The sequence below is a fragment of the Leucopleurus acutus genome (genome assembly GCF_964270905.1).
Source record: "Leucopleurus acutus genome assembly, chromosome: 7".
NCBI lineage: Eukaryota > Metazoa > Chordata > Mammalia > Artiodactyla > Delphinidae > Leucopleurus > Leucopleurus acutus.
Genome location: NC_139150.1, coordinates 68,374,253 through 68,397,841, shown reverse-complemented (window position 1 = coordinate 68,397,841; position 23,589 = coordinate 68,374,253). Strand labels below are relative to the sequence as shown.

Genomic DNA, 23,589 nt, shown 5'->3' with positions numbered 1-23,589 from the left:
CAGGCACTGTACAAGGCAAAATAAGCAGGCCTGGGCTTCCCTGGTGGTGCAGTGGTTAAGAATCTGCCTGCCAATGCAGGAGACATGGGTTCGAGCCTGGGTCTGGGAAGACCCCACATGCCGCGGAGCAACTAAGCTCGTGTGCCACAACTACTGAGCCTGCGCTCGAGGGCCCATGAGCCAAAACTACTGAGCCCATGCACCACAACTACTGAAGCCCGCACGCCTAGAGCCCGTGCTCTGCAGCAAGAGAAGCCACCACAATGAGAAGCCCGCGCACCACAGCGAAGCTCGCGGCAACCAGAGAAAAGCCCGCATGCAGCCACGAAGACCCAACGCAGCCAAAAGTAAAATAAAAATTTATAAAAAATAATAATAATAAACAGGCCTCTTGCCATGTTAAAAGGTAAAATGAAAACTAACAAAAACAAGCATCAACAAATATGTAGACAGTTAGCCTGGTATAACAGGAGCTATGTAAGCTCAATTTAACTAAACCTAGGAAATCTGGCTTAAGGGCCACACCAGCACAGAGAGCTGCAGATGCAGTGTACGTGGCAAGAGAGGCTGAAAGGCAGGTGGTCACGGAAGAGGCGGGGCGGGGCTGACACTTGTGAAGCAGGGAGGAAAAACAAAGTCCTGCAGAGCCAGGGACTCAGGGCACCTGGTACTGACCCTTTCTCTGCTTCTAGAGACACAGGTCCTGCTGTACACCACTAACAAGGGCTACGTGAACTTGAGGCTTGCCCAAACCTGCGCTTCGTCAGGCTTTATCCCCACTTTTCAGGGCTTATATCACAATGTCAATGTAAGGTTAAACGGGAAAAGCAGGACACAAGTCATATATATACACACATATGTATCAGGACCCTATTTTAGGATAGAAAAACTGAGAGGATGGCTGTCGTTTCTTCTCTTCTTGACCCTTTGTTGTGCTCTCAAGGTTTTCCTTAACAATAAATTCACTCCTACAATCAGAAAAAGTCTATTTCAAAATATTCTCAACACAGCTGAGTCACTTGGTGATGTGACAACACAAATGTCAGTCACTGTCAGGTCATGACCCCCAGACATAAGAAAATTTTGTTTCCTCCTGGTCTGAGAGAAGGTTTAATAAGGACAATGAATGTACGAAAAGACTAGAAACAAGCTCTAGAAATGAGGCTAATGAGAAATGGAAAGCTAAAAAACAGCCCCTCCCCTATCTGTTCTGAGCAGAGGGAGGTGGGATGAGGAACATTTAGCTGAGACATGACAGATCATTGCTGATGACAAGCAGGGAACACTCTGAAAGGACATGACAAGAGCGACAGGACATCTTCTTGCTGGGGATGTTATCAAAGCAGGCCAACAAGCATCTCCTCTTTCCGGGACTTGAGTGGGAAGTGTGACACAGCAGTGTACGGGGTCCTCGTCCCTGCCCACGTGGAGTTACGTCAAGCAGAGGAGACAGACATTGAGCAAAACAATAGCACGAATACTTTTTAAATTACAACCAAGATGGGGGCCATAAAGGAGAAATATGGGATGCTCTGAGAGCATATAAATGGTTGAGCCAAAACCTGAAGGATGAGCAGAAATGAACGAAGCAAGAGGGTCAGAAAGAAGGGACAGCATGAACCCAAACCTGGAGCCGGGAGGAGCCAGGCCCCCTTGGGGACACGGAAGGTCAGAATGGCTGGAGGACAGAATGCAAGGGGAGCTTTGTGGGGGAGAGATCCACAGGCAGGGGCCACGTGGAGGATTTTGAACTTTAACCTAATTGTGACGCCAACCAATAGAAAAATAATGATGATCAGATGAGATGACTGGGGAAGGAAGAGGAAGCCAGACCTCCGGCTTGAGCAAATGGGTAAATGGTGCTCTAATTTACTGAGGCTGGAAATATTAAGAGAGCCAGAACTGGAAAGGGAGATCAGGAATCTGGGTTTGGATAAGTCGGATTTGAGATGCCTGTGACACGTGGAGTTGGAGAGGTCAGGCAGGCAGCTAGATACACAGTGGTGGAGTAGAAGGAAGGACTGGGTTAGAGCCATTTGCATACGTACAGGAATTAAAGCCATGGAGTAGATGAGAGGTTGTAGGGGGAAATATAGTGGGAGAAAAGCAGAGAGGTGAGGGTGTACCTTATGGGGTCCCTACATGGACAGGTGCATAGAAAAGAAGGAGCTTACATGAGGGGCTTGAGAGAACCTGCCGCAGAGTTGGCAGAAACTCAGGAGGGCGTGGTGTCACAGGAATCATGGGAAAGAATGTTCCAAGGATGAGGGGGTGAATTGTGCAGAGAGCTGAGATTCAGGAGGACAGAAAAATGACCATTGGATGCACAACCAAGAGGGTTTGGGTATTGAAGTGGGGACAGAAGCCAGATTGGAGTGGCTTGAAGACTAAATGAGAGGTGATGGATGGAGACAATTTTATTTATTTGTGTGTGTGTGTGTGTGTTTGTGTGGCCACGCCACACGGCTTACAGGATCTTAGTTCCTCGACCAGGGATTGAACCTGGGCCACAGCCGTGAAAGCTCCGAGTGCTAACCACTGGACCGGCCAGGGAATTCCCTGGAGACAACTTTTAAATAAGTGTGGCTGTGACAGACAGGAGAGAGAAAGGGTGATGGCTGGAGACAGATGTGACTGAGTCCAGGTTTGGGTGTTAGAGAAGATGGGGGAGACTCAAACACGGCTGCAGGCTAATGGGATGAATCCTTTGGAGAGGGAGGGATGACACAGTAGACAACTTACGGGGGTAAACTAAGCATAGGAGAAGAGGGAATTATCAAGGGGCAGAAAGGCTGACCCTAGGTGGAAGCGGGGATGCTTCCCATGATACGGCAATCTGCTAATGTCGTGATGAAGACCAGTTAGCAGTAGTGAGGACTAACTTTTTAGGGGCCAAGATTTTAAGTATGGAACAGAAATTATTTCCTCTGTAGTTACTTGCAAAGGTTGGAATATTAAAGAAAGATATGTTTCCCTGCTTAAAGATCACAGTTGTGAAGCAATTTAAACCTTAAAATCATCTGCCCTAACCACTTGTCTTTCATTTGCTCTTGTTTAGGTAATATGAATTTAAAAGTTGCCCTTTCCTTAGCTACTTTTTAACAAAATTATAGACTAAAACAGATGATCAGACTCAGGAGTTAAAATGACAACAAGATTGCAATGAATTCTCAAGAAACATAGCTAAGTGCAGAACATTCTATTGCCTTCAAGCCTAACAGCAGGCAGCACCACTGGACTGACTGCTACAAATCCATCCAGACGTCTTTATAGGCAATTTATCAGGTTGGCCAAAAAGTGCCTTCAGTTTTTAAGTAAAAATAAAAGACACATTTTTCATTTTCACCCAGAACTTTATTGAACGTATTCACCCTTTTGTTCCACTACCTTCTGCCCTTTTTCAGGCAACTTCATAATTCCACTTTCGCAAAATGTTTTATCTTTTTGAGCACCTGTTCCAGGTGCCTTTTATGTCTTCCAGGGAATTGAAATTTTTTCCAGTAAGAGAATTTTGTAAAGACCAAAATAAATGGAAATCTAAATAGACGTTTCTCCAAAGAAAACATACAGATGGACAAAAAGCACATGAAAAGATGCTCAACATCACTAATTATCAAAAAAAAAAAAAAATGCAAATCAGAACTACAGTGAGGTATCACCTGACAGCAGTCAGAATGGCCATCATCAAAAAGTCTACAAACAATAAATGCTGGAGAGGGTGTGGAGAAAAGGGAACACTCTTGCACTGCTGGTGGGAATGTAAATTGATACAGCCACTATGGAGAACAGTATGGAGGTTCCTCACAAAACTAAAAATAGAACTACCCTGTGACCCAGCAATCCCACTACTGGGCATATACCCTGAGAAAACCATAATTCAAAAAGAGTCATGTACCACAATGTTCACTGCAGCTCTATTTACAATAGCCAGGACATGGAAGCAACCTAAGTGTCCATCGACAGAGGAATGGATAAAGACGATGTGGCACATATATACAACTGAATATTACTCAGCCAAAACTTTTAATCTTTTTGAGCAAAGAACTGTTCAGATGCCTTTTACAGTCTTCCAGGGAAATGAAAATTCTTGTTAGGAGAAGTTTGCAAAGACCAAAATAAATGGAAATCCGAAGGTGCAACGTCTGGTGAATACGATGGATGAATCAGAACTTCCCAGCCAAGCTGTAACAGTTTTTGCCTGGTCCTCAAAGAAACATGCCGTCTTGCGTTATCCTGATGGAAGATTATGCGTTTTCCGTTGACTAATTCCGGATGCTTTTCGCCGAGTGCTGCTTTCAGTTGGTCTAACTGGGAGCAGTATCTGTTGGAATTAATCGTTTGGTTTTCCAGAAGGAGCTCATAATACGGGACTCCCTTCCAATCCCACCATATACACAACATCACCTTCTTTGGATGAAGGTGTGGTTGGTCGTGGTTCATTTCGCTTGCCCCACGATCTCTCCCATTCCACATTATTGTACAGCATCCACTGTTCATTGCCCGTCATGATTTGTTTTAAAAATGGAAGGTTTTCATTACATTTAAGCAGAGAATAGCATGCAGAAATACGGTCAAGAAGGTTTTTCTCGCTTAACTTACGTGGAACCCAAACATCAAAGCCATGAACATAACCAAGCTGGTGCAAATGATTTTCAACGCTTGATTTGGATATTTTGAGTATGTCGGCTGTCTCCCTCATGGTATAACGTTGACTGTTCTCAATTAACGTCTCGATTTAATCACTATCAACTTCACCTGGTGTACCCGACCAGGGAGCATCGACCAGTGAGAAATCTCCAGAACAAAACTTCACAAACCCTTTTGACATGTTCGATCAGTCACAGCACCTTCTCCATACACTGCACAAATCTTTTCTTGCATTTTGGTTGCATTTTTACCTTTCTTGAAATAATAAAGCATAGTCAGCCAAAAATGTTGCTTTTTTTCGTCCATCTTCAATATTAAAATGGCCACAAAAATTCACCAATTTTAATAAGTCTTTTTTTAAATTTATTTTTGGCTGCATTGGGTCTTGGCTGCTGTGCACAGGCTTTCTCTAGTTACGGCATGCGGGGACTACTCTTCGTCGCGGTGCGCGGGCTTCTCGTTGCGGTGGCTTCTCTTGTTGCAGAACACGGGATCTAGGCGCACGGGCTTCAGTAGTTGTGGCTCACGGGCTCTAGAGCGCAGGCTCAGCAGTTGTGGCACACAGCCTCAGTAGTTGTGGTGCACGGGCTTAGCTGCTCCGCAGCATGTGGGATCTTCCCGGACCAGGGCTCAAACCCGCATCCTCCCCATTGGCAGATGGATTCTTAACCACTGCGCCACCAGGGAAGTCCCGATAAGTGGTTTTTTTAAATGCACGCTAATATGACAGCTGTCACATACAATCTAACAAAATTGTTTTGAATGAAGTTAAAGACAACTAAGTACTACTGGAGCCATCTTATGGAAAAAAACGAATGAAACTTTTGGCCAACCCAATAATTGTTTTCCAAAGAGTTTTTAGATCTGTTAGTGTTCTGGAGTTTTAAGATCTGTTAGTGTTCTGAAATGGGTCTCTTACTTCCCAGGTCTGTGAAGGCTACTCAAAGCCGACAAGACAAATCAAGACAAGACAGGGCAGAGTCTTTCCACTGCCAGCCAGCAAGTTTAAATACCTCTTCAACCACCTCTGTCCCTACCTGGTATTGCTAATAATCAAAACAACACACAGAGACAAAGCAATGGAAGGAAATATATACATGTCTCCACTCAAAACAAAGACTGAGAGAAAGCTTATAACACATTACACAGAGAAACTCTCACTAAGGTAGATAAATGTAAGACTTCAATTAAGAGCATCTATGTCCATGACCATGAGTCATGAATTAAAATGGATGTCTACAAGTGAGTGCAGAGAAAAAGAAGCATTTTCAAAGAGTATTACAATAAGGGCAGTGGTTGAGTTGTGTTTTAATTGGGGCTGAGTAAGACAGTCATAAACGCACAAGAGCTAAACTAAAATGTTTCTGGATATCAACCTGAACTCTGCACATACAACTTCCCACAAGAAAATGCTTATGCAAACAGCAAAGGCTTTACCTGATAGACTGTAAGAAACTAGGCCTCAGAGAAAGTAGCAGTGCGGCTTTGTATATAGACATTCATTTCTTTTTCCTTCTGTATGTAAATGCAATAGCCTCTCTAGGACTTTGCTTTCCTCCTTATTCTTGTCACATGAGCACATCTATTCTCCTTTCTACAGAATTAACTCTAGGCAGCTTGGTCTAGGCACTCACCAGGCCCTTGAGATGTTTCCTCCTAAGCTATTTTCGAACCATTGCATACACTGCTCCCCTCTTTCTGAAAATGAGATCATTAACATTTTGAACCAAACCCGGCAACTTGATGCTAATCCAAAAGTCAGGAACTACTCTTTGGGAGGGGTAACTCCTCTTCCACATTCAAGGGCAGTAAAAGAACCAGGAGCTGGTTTGCTCCTACCCCAGGGACAGCCTCAGGGCCAGGCAGGAAGACCTGCACCCACCTCCTTAGCTCAGCGACGAGCAGCGCCGTGCAAGGAACCCCCAGGGTCATCAGAGAGATGTTGTTGATGGCAGGCTTGACAAACGCCAGGCACGTTGTAACTGCAGACAGGACGCAGACCACCGCCTTGAACCTGCCCCTACATGGGTGAAAGCAAACCAAATCCATTAGCAAAGGAGGTCGTGTTGGTTTGTTGAATGCTGGCAAAGTACGGGCACTGCTGATGGGGGTGCAAGCTCAAAAGACATTCCACACTGAGTACCAGGAACCTAAAAAACCATTCTCGTGCACTGGCTCAGTTATTCTAGGAATTTATCCTCAGGAAACAATAAGAAATTTTCAAAATATTTAGCCATGAAAATGGTAAAATTAAAATCAACCTAAATCCCTAAGGGTGAGATATGAATACTTGATTTTTTTTTAGTGGCATTTCTCTGTATGTTTTTTTCAGATGTTTTACAGCATGATTGGGCAAACTCTCTCTGTAAAGGGTCAGATAGTAAATACTTTAGGTTTTGCAGGTCACAGGGTCTCTGCCTCAGCTACTCAACTCTGCCACTGTGGACAGCAAGTAAGCAAATGGGCATGGCTATGCACCAATAAAACTTGATTTGCAAGAACAGGCAAGGGGCCCATCTGGCCGAAGAACATAGTCTGCCAACCCCTGTTCTACAAGGTGAACATGTATGACCTTTATCAGAAAAACAGAGACCATTTACAAACCATAAAACTTCCTAGATTAAAAGAAAAAAATGCCCTATGTGTCTAGCACACAAAAGTCTAAAATTCTAGCGTCTATATTTACTGACAATCCAGTCTAGTAGGCATTGGAATTTTGTGTTAGGTTTTCGACATGACAAATCTTAGAAAAATAAACCATACCATCCTTACACCCTTCAGTGAAGGTGCTTTCGGTAGCAAGATCTAGAAGTGGCGACGTGACCCTGGACATGCTCCTTCTTCCCTCCCTGGGACTCCGTTTCCTTATCTACAAATTTCCTGTCTAGTCTGGACTAGATGATCTCAAAGGCCATAGCCATGACTGAAATTTAGGGGCACATGATTTTCCTGAAGTTTCTGTTATTCCTCATTAGCACAATTTACTTTGGCCAAGAGCCCTGGAAAGGGTCACAGTTAGGAAGCTAATCTGCATGAAATTCCATTATAAAGAAATCAAAGTGCATTGAAACCTTCAAAATACAAATGGATCAGGGCTTCCCTGGTGGCGCAGTGGTTGAGAGTCCACCTGCCGATGCAGGGGACGCAGGTTCGTGCCCCGGTCCGGGAAGATCCCACATGTCGCGGAGCGGCTGGGCCCGTGAGCCATGGCTGCTGAGCCTGCACGTCCGGAGCCTGTGCTCCGCAGCAGGAAGGGCCGCAATGGTGAGAGGCCCGCGTACCAGAAAACAAAACAAACAAACAAAAAAACAAATGGATCTCTTAAAGAGGAACACCACTTATCATCAAGGCACAGGAAATCATTGATCAAGCTGCCAACTTTCTGACTGGAATGAACAGGAATTGTAGCCCTGAACTTCGACCAGAGGGAAAATATATGTATATGGGAAAGGATCCAGGCAGCAAATCCTCAGGAGAACCGTGTTCTTTTCCTGGCCTTGCCGGCATCCTTCAGCTACCGGATAAAAGTCTGCGACTCAGCCTTAGGACGGCAGCGTGACAGGCCCCAGCCCCGAGCATGCGCATGGCCCTTGGGGACCCACGGTAACTCTGTTACTGGGTTTGAGGTTCTGTGACACGTCAAGGCTTTGTTGCCTTTTAGACTGCATAAACACATAATCAGATACTTCCAAATTGCATCATCTCTCTGTATCCAATGGTTTAGGACTCAGGCACAGGACACGGAGAGCAACGTGAGACCCACTATGTTCACATTCTGCCTCCATCACTTAGCAGTGCTGGGGTCTTTGGCAAGTCACTAAAACTCCCTAGGCTTCAGGTGTTCCGTATGGAAATCAAGACACGGGCCCCATGGTGTTCATACAAGCATTAAAGCACTCAACACAGAGCCTGGTACATGGTGTGTGCTAATAAAATCCATTATTTCTGTTATCATGACCATCCTTTGAGAAGAAATGTTATTTTACATAACATCATTGTTGATAATATCACACGCAGGGAAAAGCTGACTGAGCTGGTGCTGCAATCAGCAAAGGCTCTATATAGTTCTGCCGAAGTTCAAAGGCAACAAGCTTGACGAAGCATGCTTTTTCTAAGGGGAACATGGGCAGACACTTCCCTACCACTCCCCAGAGGGTGTGGAGGAATGCACTTCTGGAAGGCAGCTTAACCAATGAGGACATCGTGTGAATGCACGATTCTGCAACCAGCAGAAGTCAACAGAGGTCACCAGCCGACCCCACAGTCACCAGAGGCCCTGGGGACAGAGAGAGCTAGAAATAACCCAGAAGCAAGGGGTCCCCATCGGGTGTTTTCTAAACAACCCTTACTGTGGCCTCTGTTCCTGTTTTCAACTTTCCAGCCCATTATGGGCTCAAACTGAACACAAGGTCAGGGAACCCTTAGCACCCCTTCTTCCTGTATTCCCCAAACCAAAATCTAGCAACCAAATACCATCATCATAATATTATTATAATAATGTTGTTACTGTTCTTATCATTAGCTACCCTTAAAAGCAATGGTTTTCAGCCCTATCAGGCCCTGAGCTCCTTTTTTATATCAAATGTTTGGTAATGCCCCCTTTACTCTTCTGAAGTGAAATAGAATTTATGGATGATAAAACCTCCCATCACTGGGGCCACCAAAAACATGTCCTTAAACTTCCCAGATGGCCTGCATGGGATAGAAATGTCCCTGGCTAAGATCCACTGCTTTAAACTCCCCTTTAAGACTAAAATATAACCTACTTAGAACAAGCCCCTGATACTCACAGGACTCCAGCATTTGGTCCTGGAAGGTCCACCCCCGTCATTTTCTAAGGAACTGATACAGCCCAGAGAGTCTGAGATGGAGGCCCCAGGTTATCCAGGCAGAGAGAGAGCAGGACAGGGAAACCTCAGCCTGCAACCTTGCTATTCAGGATTCAAAAAATGAACTGGATCATAAAGTGAGGGCTGTCCCTACATTTTGTAGACACAACATCATAAAAACCAAGATATATTCTTTAGAAAATGGATACAATTAGCCTACAAAAGGCCTTTTTCTCAAAACAAAAATGTCAATTTTTTTTTAATTTTTTTTTTTTTTTTTGGCGGTACGCGGGCCTCTCACTGTTGTGGCCTCTCCCGTTGCGGAGCACAGGCTCCGGACACGCAGGCTCAGCGGCCACGGCTCACGGGCCCAGCCGCTCCGCAACATGTGGGATCTTCCCGGACCGGGGCACGAACCTGCGTCCCCTGCATCGACAGGCGGACTCTCAACCACTGCACCACCAGGGAAGCCCCAAATTATTAATAACCATCAACAGCTGAGTGTATATCCTGACAATTCTTCAGACATTCCAGGCAAGATGAAAGACAGCCCTTTTTTAAAAAATCCCACCAATTACTTCTATTTACATATGAACTTTGATAATTTCCCTGCCGTTTAGATATCTTTATCTTCAAAACTCTTACCTGCATTAGCCATTCATAAAAACTTCTAGCATTTAGTCTTTACTCTGTAAGAGACACTATATTATACACTTGATATGATTTTCCCGTATATTTCTAACCCCTAAGGTAGATTCTTTTACTATCTCCACTTTACAGATGAGCAAAATGAGGTATCAGAGCTTAAAAAAAAAACTGGATTGTTATTGAAATCCGTATTTGTCTGATCCAAAGTCACTCAGTCAACACATTCTCCCCTCTCCTCTCTAGAAATCTCACACTGGAACCACTCCTAATAGGTTTTTAGAAATATTCCAGCAAAGTCTAGATCACTGAAAAAAGAAGTGGGGGGCTGAGGGGAGACAAATCTTAACTATCGTGTAAGTTCAGACAGTTAAAACACACACTCCCCAGTCTCCGGAATTCCTGGTTTTGACCCGAAATCTCTGGTCTGGCCTTCCATTCCACTGCAGAGCTGCCACCTGTCCCCGCATCATGGGTGGTGAAGCCCACACGGAGGGGTTTGGGCTTCTGGCCTTCTTGCTCTCCCCACCACTGGCAAATTGAAGGCCAACAAATAGAGCTGAAATCCTTATTTACAGTGAGCTATAACATGCACCTTTTCTTTCTTTGCTCGTTAAAATTAGCACTGTTCATTCTCTCCTTCAACTGGTATGCACAGCTCAGAAATGCTGGGCAGAAATTTCCACGTGCGATTGGTAATAACGAAAGCTAACTTTAAGCACTGACCATGTTCTTAGTACTCTGCAGAGTGCTCTGCAGGATCATCTCACAAGAACCCTGAGGTGAACACCGTGAATCACCTAATTCTACAGATGAGGAAACAGAAAGTTGAAGAGTCAAGACAAGTTATACAGTTTGTAAGCAGGGAAGCTAGGAATCAAACCCAGGTGGGTCTCCAAAGCCAAGGATATAGACATATAGGGTGCTCAGTGCCTCCAAAGGACTCTCCCCAAACTGAAGGCAGAGAGTTCACATCTTCAGCAGAGAAAGGCTGCAGAGTGCTGGCGATGGAAGAGTCCCAGGTGGTCACAGACCTCCCTGCCTCAAAATGTGTTTCATTATTAAAGTCGGTAGGTTTTCATTACTACAGCATTGCCCCATTTTCTTCTCTCCTGCACCCACCAAGAGACAAGAAAAGAAAAAGATTCTCTATTATGAACACATTAAAAACTGTCCAGTGGAATTTCAAACCCAGGCCTCCAGAGCACCACAAACAAACAAAACCCTTATTCCCATTTCGTCAGCTTCTCACTCAGATCCCAGGGCTTGAACAATCAGATCTAAGAGCAAAATGGTTCCTCAGCTCTCAACCTAATGCACGTGTGCTCAGGGAAAGCATGGAGGTGACTGGTGGGCACCTTCTGAGACCACAGAAAAGGCCAAAAGGTAAGGGGTGTGTATCTCAGGCAGAGGCAAAATGTCCCCACTGGCCAAGCCGCTTCGTGCCCCTGCTCGAGTGGCATCTACCTCCACCCCTGCCCTCACCCCTGCCCGACCTCCCAAGGCTTTCCGATTACCCCCCAGTCATTCTCCTGAAGCTGAACAAGGAAACAAGACACACAACTGAAACACAGCAGGTTGGCTTAGGCTCTTGCCGGTTTCTATTCTGGAGAAGGTCTCAGCACGATGGAGAACATATTTCATCTAAGACCAGGAACACCCTCCTTTTCGCTTCTACTTGTAAACAGCTGCTCTCTCTCTCTCTCTCATTTTTTGATAAGTAACCTCTTGAGGATACGTCTATCTGCTCAATGGTTATTTAGAGATAATACTATTTAATTCAAATCCTGCTGCCCAGGATGAAGATTGTACAGCTAATCCATTTAAAGTATGTTTTCTTGGGATTCCCTGGTGGTCCGGTGTTTAGGACTCAGTGCTTTCACTGCCGGGGCCCAGGAACTAAGGTCCTGCCAAGCCATGTGGTGTGGCCGATAAATAAATAAATAAAGTATGTTTTCTCCCTACCTCATTTAATAATGCATTTTTTAGGATTAAAAATTAACATGTGCTCTTTTTAAAAAAAAAATTGTAAAACAGTAGAGATTAAAGGTAAAAGTGAAAGTTCTCTCTCCACCCCAATTCCTAAGAATAGCCAATGGTAGTAGCTGCTGTCCTCATCCTCTCAGGCATGTTTATGCATATACAAAGACATATACTCAAAAAGAGGCTTCATTCATTCTAAAATTAAGGTGTTACACACACAGGTTCTACAAGGTGCTTTTTGCAACCAGCACGTTTCATTGACACTCCTCCACCTCTATCCATACAGAACAGCCTGTGTCTCTAATAGCTGCATTGCTCCTATTCTCCTCCCATTACCAGGAAAACTGTAATGAACTCTTTTATTTTCCTGGTATAGCTCTTCCCTGGGCACACACAGCTTGCTTGATTGAATCCATATTTTTGGATTGTTTATCTATCTATCTATCTATCTCTATATATATATATATATATATTTTAACTAAACAGTGTGTACAGAGAAACACATGAGTAATGAGTTCTGGGAGAATTTCTCATCTTTATGATGCTGACTCTCTTCTGTTACTTCAGATATTAACAAGAGTGCCTCAGAAAGACCTTCTCTGACCAAACTCTAAACCAGCACCCCAAGTCACCACTACCCCCTTACCAGCTTCATTTTTCATCATAGCACTCTCACACCCTAACATAATATTATTTATGTGTTTGTTTGTTGATTCATAATCTCTCCAACTTCAGTGTAAGCTCATCTAGGGCAGAGATGTTGCTGTTATATCCTAGTGCCTAGAAAACTTCATAGTAAATAGTTCATGGTAAATAGTAAGACCAAAAAATATATACTTGATAAATAACCATGTAAGAATAACACAATGGGGCTTCCCTAGTGGCGCAGTGGTTGAGAGTCCGCCTGCCAATGCAGGGGTCCGGGAGGATCCCACGTGCCGCGGAGCGGCTGAGCCCGTGAGCCATGGCTGCTGAGCCTGCGCGTCTGGAGCCTGTGCTCCGCAACGGGAGAGGCCACAACAGTGAGAGGCCTGCATACAGCAAAAAAAAAAGAATAACGCAATGGATATTAAAATGCATCCCTTCCTGAAATACTGGATTTCCAGCTTAAAGGGATGTGTGTGTGTGTGTGTGTGTGTAGCTCTCATCAGAAGCAATACTGACACAATTTGAATATTATCTATAGCGCCAAGAACCAGTTCCTCAGTGCGGATTCTACTGTAAACATTTAAAACTCGTGGAGTTGGGTGGGACTCAGGAAATATTATAGCAGGAAATCAAAGGTCTTTGAACTACCATTCAGTCTTTTCTCCTGCCCTGAAAATCCTTCTAGTTTTGCTAGTACCAGTAAGGGGGATATTGACTTTTTGTCCTACTGTCAGGTAACTTCTTCCCCAACATATTAAAATCACCTTTTTTATCTGGCAGTTTGGTTTTGGTCTGACAGTACAATCAGCGGATATTAAATAAGTATATGATAAGCTCATCACTAGGTTACACTCAATAGGGTGTGATTTTTCTTTTTTTTTCCTAATTTATTTTATTTTTGGCTGTGCTGGGTCTTCGTTGCTGTGTGCAGGCTTTTAGCTGCGGTGAGTGGGGGCTACTCTTCGTTGCGGTGCACGGGCTTCTCATTGCGGTGGCTTCTCTTGTTGCGGAGCATGGCTCTGGGTGCGCAGGCTTCAGTAGTTGTGGCTTGCGGGCTCTAGAGCACGGGCCAGTAGTTGTGGCGCACGGGCTTAGTTGCTCCATGGCATGTGGGATCTGCCCGGACCAGGGCTCAAGCTTGCGTCCCCTGCATTGGCAGGTGGATTCTTAACCACTGCACCACCAGGGAAGCCCTTTTTGTGTATGTGTGTGATTTTTCTTGATATATACTAGATTGGCCAAAAAGCGCGTTCGGGTTTTTGCACAAGATGCAAAAACCCGAACGAACTTTTTGGCCAACCCAATACATCGTTATATTGGGTACCACACCTAGTAGTAAATGCAAAAATTTAGTACAAGCTTACCTGTCATTCCGAAAGATCTTTGGTAGATACCTTCTGGGGAACCACATGGCCAGAGCACACATCAGAACCCAAAGGATTGCAAGTTCATCAAGCATCTGACCCAGGAAACTAAGGGTTGCATGGAAGTAGACGGATCCAATTCCTAGAATCAATTACAACCAATAAAAAAGGTCACATAGAAGAACAGACTCACAAATTCAATACACTGCTTAAGGATAGCCCTTTCACAAACAGCAATGATCAGGTCACTCTATCTCTCTGAGAAAAGAAACTGAAGGAAGAAACTCACACCACCTAGGCATGCAGACTTCAAGTCTAGAAAGAAGATTTGAAGAAGGGCCCAAACACCAGCACATCAGATCTTTTTTTTTTAACATCTTTATTGGAGTATAATTGCTTTACAATGGTGTGTTAGTTTCTGCTTTATAACAAAGTGAATCAGTTATACATATACATATGTTCCCATATCTCTTCCCTCTTGCGTCTCCCTCCCTCGCACAGATCTTTAATAACTGCACAAACACACTGTCTTCATCCACCTGTTCATGGGAACAGGCAGTAAATAAAAGTCAACATTCTCTCACTGTTAAGAATTCCCATTCTGCCTGTGGAAGGAAATGAAAATTATACAAGTATTTCCCAGAATAATGAAGGATCAAACATTTGATCCTTCATTTGTTTTCTTTTTTTTATTTTAGTCCATTAGAAACCACAGTTTCATCAGACTTCAATTGTTTCACATGACTTTCTTCAGAAGTTCACAGAAAACTGCACTGGCACAACACCAATAGCTATTACATAAATGAATTCTCAAACGCAATTGTGATAACTACAGTCAACCGTGTTATCAAGCCCAAAAGAGTCCTCCTTTTGGCATCTAGCAAACAACATAAAAGTTTGCTAAGACGTCAGAATGACTTTGGTTTACAAAACATAATGTTCAAAGGGGTCAGGGAGTGTGCAGAATTCCATTTCCTCCCTTTCAGCCCATGCTCGCAAACGAATCCACTTACCCACTACAACTAACAGAGTCCATATTAAGTAGATGCCACTGTTGAAGCATGTTGCATATTGACGAAACAAGCACATGCAGATGGGCGGTAAAATGAAAAACAAGACGTTGCTGATCTGGGGGGAGAAAATGTAAAACGAAAAGATGAATATTAAGTAAAAGGGCAAAAAGTAAAGCAGCTTGTTCCTAGTATGTCCTTTGCAAATGGAGATGAATGTGGCCATACATCTTTTTTTAACCAAAAAAAAAAAAAGCACAACCAGGAAAACTCACAACTTCTTTAATAACACTTTAGGGGGCTCCTTCCTGCCTCTTTCTTTTTTTTTTTTTGTTTTTGGCTGGGTTGGGTCTTCGCTGCTGTGCACGGGCTTTCTCTAGTTGCCGCAAGCAGGGGCTACTCTTCTTTGCGGTGCGCGGGCTTCTCATTGTGGTGGCTTCTCCTGTTGCAGAGCACAGGCTCTAGGCGCCCAGGCTCAGTGGTTCTGGCGCACAGGCTTAGTTGCTCCACGGCATGTGCGATCTTCCCGCACCAGGGCTCGAACCCGTGTCCAGACCAAGGAAATCAAAACTAAACAAAATGCATCGCAAACTCCAGAACTTGAGGTGTAGTACAGGTAGGAACTGGCAACAACAGTAGCTAACGCATGCCTCTGTTACCATCTGGGAACAAGAGGGAATGAGAATGACACAGTCTTTAGAAAGGGGAGAAGGACAGAGTGGGAGAGAAATAAAGAGAGGACAAGACCTTTGGTCAGGGGTGCGATAGGAGCAAGGCTGCTGCCTTTGGTTAAAGTTCAAGACTGAAATCCCTCGTGGGGCTGCATCCTTCTGGAGAAGGGGGTACCTTGTTCTAGTTGGCCCATTCTGGTGGGGACCTTTTCCTCTTTCCCCCACTAGGAGCCCTCTGAACTAATGGTGACCCTGGGCAAGAGTCTGGATAAATGGCCTCAGCTGTCCCAGGTGGTATGCAGTCTCCAGACTTGGAAATATAGCCGACTCTCATTTATTTACTAAGAAGCAGAGAAGGAAGAATCAGGACAAGGGTCTACATATTATCACAGGCTTTAACTTTCCTTGGAATCATTTAAAGAATCAGACATCTTTAAAAAAAAAAATCAGAGATCTTTAAGAGTTAAAATGAGAGATCTTAAAGATCATCTGCTTTACAAGGGGATATAATTAAGGGCCCAGAAAGGCTCCCAGGCTGGCCAAAGTCAGAGAGGCAGTCACCCACAGAGCTGGGGCCAGCATCCAGCCACTCCTTCCACTGCCCCAAGCTGATGTTTTTTCGCCTCCAACCCACCCAACCACATTCTGACCTCCTTGGCTTCATGCCTCAATGGGCATCTAAAAATTCTGAATTGCATCACACACTGTGCACCTATGACCTTCATGTGATTTAAACACAGCTCTCCTTTTTGTTAAACACAGAAGTAGGAGGAATAAAAGGAGGTGACAGGGGAGAAGAGGGAGAAAAATGTAATTGTTATACTATAAGTAACTTTCTCCTTTCACGTACATGAATGTGTTCTCCGTGTAAGAAAAAGAATACATTACAAAACTAAAGTCTTCCTTTCTATCCTCCTCCCTGGAGATATCCCCTCTTCTCAGATTCACAATCTTCAATTTCTTTGCATTTATGTAAATACACATATATATCATATATTACAACATTATCATTCTGCAACTTCCTCTCATCATTCGACAACATGCCTTGCAAACTTTTTCATCTTAGCTCACAGAGCTTTATCACACTTGCGGTAAGTGCTGCAGACAGAAGCAGTTTATTGAGCCATTCCCCAGTGGGAGGCGCACTAATTTGCAGCCTCACCTACAATGCCAGGGAATAAATATAACACAGCTTTTTACCCCAGTACAGTCATCCCTCGGTATCTGTGGGGGACTGGCTCCAGGACCCCCTCAGATACCAAACTCACCTGGATGCTCAGGTCTCTTTATATAAAATGGCATAATATTTGCATATAACATACACACATCCTCCTGTATACTTTAAATCATCTCTAGATTATGTATAACACTTAATACAGTGTAAATGCTATGTAAATAGTTGTAAATACAGGGACTTCTCTGGAGGTCCAGTGGTTAAGACTTCGCCCTTCCAATGCAGGGGGGGCGAGTGTGATCCCTGGTCAGGGAACTAAGATCCTGCATGCCGCGTGGTACGGCCAAAATTTTTTTTTTCAATTAAAAAAAAAAAAGACATCAATCTATGAAAAGGAAAAGACCAAATTAGAGGGAGACGCTCCCCTAGACAAAAAGAGGAAGGAACTCCTAAAGAAATACGGAAAAGCAAGCAAGTCGTTGGTAAAAGACAGATTCATTTGTTGAAAGACAGATTCAATGGCTCCATGTCTACTGAGAAATGAAACTTCCCCTCAAAGTTGTGTGGCTCACTAAAGTTGAATAGTTCAGCCAGGGGGTATTTTTTAAAGCCTATTGTTGGACTATCCTTTGGAGAATTGGTTTGTTCAATGCCTGCAGAACAGATTTTTTTTTTTCATTAAAAGGAAACCACAATTTTAAAATTTATTATTTCCTTAGAAAGTTCCTCATTCTATGAATTCCTACCAGCCATTTGTACCAAAATAATCTCAGGAACACACTGCAATCTCATCCTGACGCATGTGATTGTGCACTTTCCCAGACAGAGGGTAAATACTGACAAAGCAACAGGCTGTAAGTTTTTCTCAACAGCAAGTTCATAAACAGCTAGGGGCATTACCCTGTGAGTAGACTACGTATCTTAATCGTATGCAGATTCCTAACTATCCATTCCATTGCTCCCTTTCTGCCTCTGGAATGGCCAACTGTCCTGATATGCCTGGCACTGAGGAGGGTTTCCAGGACACGGGACTTTCAGTTTTAAAACTGGGCAAGTCCCAGACAAACCAGGACAAGTTGGTCACCCGACTCAGAAGCCTTCCTGCAAAATCCCCTACCCCACCTCCACAGTACACCAACCCCCAGCAGAGTACTAATAACACCTCAGTGACTTGTACATACCCCTCCTATGGTCCTCACCATCCAGATGACTGTTGGCAGGTCTGGTCTCTGTGATAGGCATACAGTTGCCCAGCAAATGGGTGGGTGGATGGATGGAGGGAGAGACTGATAGATTGACTGATGGATAACTCTGCCCTACAGATAGTGGGATGTGGGCTTTGGCATATAAAGAGAACTCTACTTATCTTGACGATTGGGGGCAGAGCTGATTAGGAGAGGTGACAGATCATGGACTGATTTTAGGCATATATTTTGCTTCAAGACTTTTTTCCAGCACCAGTTGATTTCCTTCTGTCCCCCTGAGTCCCCAAGAGAATTCCCAAAGGCCAAGCTCGGTGATTAAAAGGCATACCCCCCTTTTCTCCAAAGATGCTAGGTCTGGAGTCTTTCTCTTTAGTGTGACTGGGCCTTAAAACTTAAAACATAGGCTTCCCTGGTGGCGCAGTGGTTGAGAGTCCTCCTGCCGATGCAGGGGACACGGGTTCGTGCCCCGGTCCGGGAAGATCCCACATGCCGCGGAGCGGCTGGGCCCGTGAGCCATGGCCGCTGAGCCTGCGTGTCCGGAGCCTGTGCTCCACAACGGGAGGGGCCCCAACAGTGAGAGGCCCGAGTACCGCTAAAGAAAAAAAAAAGAAAACAACAACAAAAGAAACCTTAAAACATAAAAAGGAACTCAATTCAATAAAACTTGTATTTACTTTTTTTTTTTTTTTTTTTGCGGTACGCGGGCCTCTCACCGCTGTGGCCCCTCCCGTTGTGGAGCACAGGCTCCGGACACGCAGGCTCAGCGGCCATGGCTCACGGGCCCAGCCGCTCCGCGGCATGTGGGATCTTCCCGGACCGGGGCACGAACCCGTGTCCCCTGCATCGGCAGGCGGACTCTCAACCACTGCGCCACCAGGGAAGCCCTAAAACTTGTATTTACAGGAAACAGTACAAAATGTGCAAAAGCAAAAGACTGTGTAAGGGCATGATGTGTTCTTGGAAGACATATTTGGGCTTGGCTGACGCAAAGGACAATGACAAAATATGAGGCAATGGAGATTTGCAGGGACCAAAAGCAAAATGCTCTGTACTCCCAAACATGGCCAGTGGGAACACAGATCAGAGTACTCTCTCTGGTGGACCATTAAGCAACAATTAAAAGCCTTTGAAGTAAATACTCCCCTCCACACAGCAATTTCCCATCTAGAATTAGTACTCGGAGAAGTACATCCCGATGCCTATTTGAGGATATTCATTGCATCACTGTTCAGAAACCAAAATGAAAACAATAAACAGAAACTTCCTTAAATGTCCACCAATAATGAATTGACTGGTTTAATAAATTATGGTCAATCCATTAAATGAAATACTGTATAGACATTGTGAAGAGGAAGATAATTCTATATGATCCAATATGGGATTATCTCCAAGACAAATTAAGGGAAAAAACCAAGGTGCAGAAGAGTTTCTGTAGCATGATCTCAATTGGGTTGTGGTGTGTATATACACGTTGCACACATATCTTTTATGTTTACACAAATACACGTGTTTTTTGCATGCTTATAAAATGTCTGAAAAGATACGGAAGGGTATTTTTCACTTTATAACTTGCCTACTCTGATTTTTTTTTTTACCATGATCATGTTGTTACTTTTATAATAAACAATAATTTCAAAAAACTACTTTAAGGGACTTCCCTGGTGGTCCAGTGGTTAAGACTGCACTTCCACTGCAGGGGGCCCAGGTTCAATCCCTGGTTGGGGAACCAAAATCCCGCATGCCACATGACACGGCCAAAAAAAGAAAAAAAAAACTACTTTAAACAAAACTTTTTTCCCCATATCAAACACCACGATTAGCCTAGAGATCAAATGGTCCCAATGCAGGAGTTTTAAGTTAAAGAATGACTGAACAAGAAACACCTGTATCACGCTAAATAAATAAATCTAAAGTAGCTACAACGGCATGTACATCTTCAAGAGCAGTATTTTAGCAGGATCCAAGTTAGAACGTCCAAGTTCTGACTCTAGTTCTGCCATGTTCTTAGCAAGTTGCAAAATCTATCCAGACCCCAGTTTCCCCCTTTACAAAACGGATGTAATAAATAGCACCCACTGCTGAGGGTGACTGTAGAGTACCCAGCAGAGCGTCAACACATAGCGAACAACGAGTGGCAGCCAGGAGTGACTAAAGTTGCAGTAGTGATGTGCTACTGCCAAGCTCCATTAAGAAGGTTCTAGATCCCCCTCCCAGTCTCCTCCTGATTTTACATGTTCATTCCTTCAAATTTTTTCTCAAAATGAGTAATGATTATTATTTTCTTGTAAAGTGGATAATTAGGCCTGCTGCCTCGCTATGAGGATTTAATGAGATGTTTGTTACCAAGTAATAGCTCGATGTCTTCCTTAATACAGGCGTAAGATAAGCATGGGTTTGTCCTGTGATGAGGAACAGAAGGTAACTAGGATGTGAAAAGAAGAGGAGGAAGCGTTTTTTGGTAAACTCTTTGGATCGACACTCTACAAAGTTTGATGGCCAACTACTTCTCTGAGACCCTCAATCTCTCCACTTTGCTAAAGCAAATTCTGCGGTTTACAAGTATTCCAAAGAATTAGGTTTGCCAGGCAGACCAGCAGAGCTAATCACCCAGACACTGCAACTGAAGATCAACAGCTCATTTCTAAAAAAGACTTTGGCACTCACTAAGAAACAGCTCCAATGGGACTAGATTAAAAGTTAAGACAAAATAAGGTCTTCCCCTCATCCAGCACTCTGGGGCTTTTCAAGGCAGACCCACAGCAGCTATACACTAACATTTTTGGCCAAATAACCAGGCCTGACTCTGCTGGCCTCAGACTCCACAGATAATTACCTTGCTGGGTGTGTGAGAACCTATCCCCAAGCTGTCATTTCTTAATTAACTCTGGTGAAATCCTTAGTAGTACTCTCCACTTACAAGTGGAGAAACTGAGTTACTGCCGTTGAAAGCACCCAGCCCTGCTCCAGTTCATCCTCTGAAGGCACCTGTCCACACCTGATAGCATGGTCTGAAACAGGTTGTACAATAGGTGAAGGGTGGCCACCTCCACTGACTGCACCTGTCACAGCGTCTAGGGGCAGCAGAGGGCCTAAGGTTTCCTTGAGGAATTAATCCGGTCATAAAAAAAGGAGGAAAGTTTGCTGGGAGGGCAGCAGTGGATTTCAGCAAAGAGGGGAGGGAGAGTGCAGGCTCTGGATTGTGGCCCCAGCCATGCCAGAAATGTACGCAGAGCAGCTCCCCTCTGGAGAGCTCAGTTTTCTCATCAATGAGTAAGAGAGGGACTAGCTCATGGGAGATCCTTCCAGGCAAGAAGTATTTGACTCACGCCAAGGACATTCTCTCCAGCAAATCTAAGGGGGAAATCCCAAAGAACAATCTCAAATTCACAGCGACTTTTAAACCGGGAGTTCCCGTCTTCCATGTTAGGGCAGTGAAATGAAAAGCCACAGAAATGACCATGCAAAGTCTCACATTTTGGTACCAGAATCCTGAGGCATGGGCATAGCAAAAAGAAGAGGCATTTCCTTCCCAACTGCAGGCTTTCTCTCCCACAAAGATTAAAAGCACACAGGATTCTGCAGTGGGGAAGTTTCGTCTTGCCCACATCTAGAGACCTAGGCAAGTCCATAAAACACGCACACGATCCCTCCCACATTTCCCTTTCACTTCCCAGGCTTAATAACTGAAGAATGCACAGGCCTGGGGGAGCTGAACTTGGGGCTGGTGTGAAACTCTGTACTAAAGGCAAGGAAATAAGAACTCGAAGCAATTAACTTAATTCTGGCCCAAAGGAACTCGACCTATTATTGGTGTACGCTTGGGGCGGGGCCAACCTTCGGAGTGGGCCCCGCCCCAGAGACCTGCCGGGAGGTCTCCCCGTTTCCCCGGACTCCTAGAGCAGGTGCTCAGGGCAAAAACGCACAATGCGACCCAAGTGCGTCACGCCACAGAGATCCTAAGGGACGAAGGGAGTAGTCCTGGCGGGTTCACCATCCCCAATGACCCAAACTGGGGGTATGGGCTGACACGGAGCACTGACTCCGGGACAGGTGAGGACCAAACAAGACAATAGAGCCATCAGAAAGAAATGACTTAGAGGGGGATGAGCCCAGATGTCGGCGATAGGGACAGGAGAGGAGGACAGATGGAGAACTGGAAGGCGCGCAGGGGAGGGGGCGTGGGTCGACTCCGGCCCTGGAGCGAAAATGCCCCAGATGCACGCACAGACCCAAGTCCAGGCTCCAGGCGCCGCGGCGCTTGGGGACAGCCCCCTCCCGCGAGCCCGGCTGCCATCCCCACTCCCGCACTCCGCACCGTGTTGTAGAACTCGGCGATGGCAGGCACGATGGTGTAGTTGTCCTCGCACCAGTCCACCTCCGAGCTGCCAGCCCGCAGCTGGTCCCACCAGTGCGGGGAGCTCATGGCCGCTCTGGGGCATTGGAGAAGCTGCTCCCGCAGCCGAGAAGAGGCCAGAGCTGCTGCTGGAAACCAACTGCGGTGGTGGCCCCAGCGGCGTCGGCTTTATGCACCACGGGGCAGCCGCCGGATGTGGCGCCTCCTGGGCCGGCCTCTCGCGGCTCCGCTCTACAGCGTAGGACGTGACTGGCTCGCAAACCCCTCCCTCGGCTCCGCCCCCTGAGGGAGCCCGCGGGACCGTGAGCTCCGGCCTCGCCCACCTCGGAGGCGGGATGCGCGGGGGAGGGGAGAGTGGGGTTGGGGAGGGGACCTGTCTCCTCCTCCCCCACCCTTGGACGCGTCTGTTGCCAGCAGGTGGCAAAGGCCTCGACGGGCCTGCCCACGCCCACCTTGCGGCTCAGACTTGCAGGCGGCTCAGACTTGCAGGCGCCCCTACCCCAGTTGCGCAAAGAGCGCCAGAGCCCGCCCTGGCAAAAATGTGAAAACCCAGAAATTAAGAAACCCAGGAGGACCCGGCCCCTACGAAATCGTGGCAGTCTTTGCTCGGACTTGCCTGCATGTCGGCGAATATGCCCGAGTGCACGTGGCACGCCTGCACTTACGGCCGAGAAAAGCCCTCAGTCCCTCCGGCTTGCTTGGTGCGGTGGGCTAAGGCAGGAAGACCTTGGAGTCAGTCTGCAGTGGAGCCGAGGACTCTCCCATACAGCCTCTGCCACCCGCACCTGGGTAGAGCGCTTCTGCAGTTTTGAATAACTTCCTGCCCGCGGTCCCGTGGACTCCAGTGTTAGAAGGTAGTCTTCGTTTACACATAGGGTCAAACTTCAGCTATCCCAGTCCCCAAAAGATGCAGTGTGGCTGGTATGACACCTCCAGAACATCCCAGGTACAAGAGATGATGACAGGTATGTTGCACTTACTATGTGCCAGGCGCTGTTTGAAGAGCTTCCGAGTGTGTCACTCATTTAGTGCTCCCAGAGGGGATCCTGCGAAGTGGGT

General features: G+C 45.5%; 1 protein-coding gene across 2 annotated transcripts in view; it reads right to left on the bottom strand.

Moving 5' to 3' along the window:
• Positions 1 to 22,599, bottom strand: part of ACER2 (alkaline ceramidase 2) — a gene marked incomplete at its 5' end in the record, with an annotated part of 28,323 nt that extends 5,724 nt beyond the window's left edge. The window contains 4 exons of one of the 2 annotated variants that reach the window (XM_082843271.1): positions 6,530 to 6,667; positions 14,117 to 14,258; positions 15,130 to 15,244; positions 22,492 to 22,599. In XM_082843271.1, coding sequence (XP_082699397.1) covers positions 6,530 to 6,667; positions 14,117 to 14,258; positions 15,130 to 15,244; positions 22,492 to 22,599 — 503 coding nt within the window. The remainder of the gene's footprint in view (positions 1 to 6,529; positions 6,668 to 14,116; positions 14,259 to 15,129; positions 15,245 to 22,491) is intronic. The other variant, XM_082843272.1, reaches the window with a different exon arrangement.
• Positions 22,600 to 23,589: the final 990 nt, after the last annotated feature.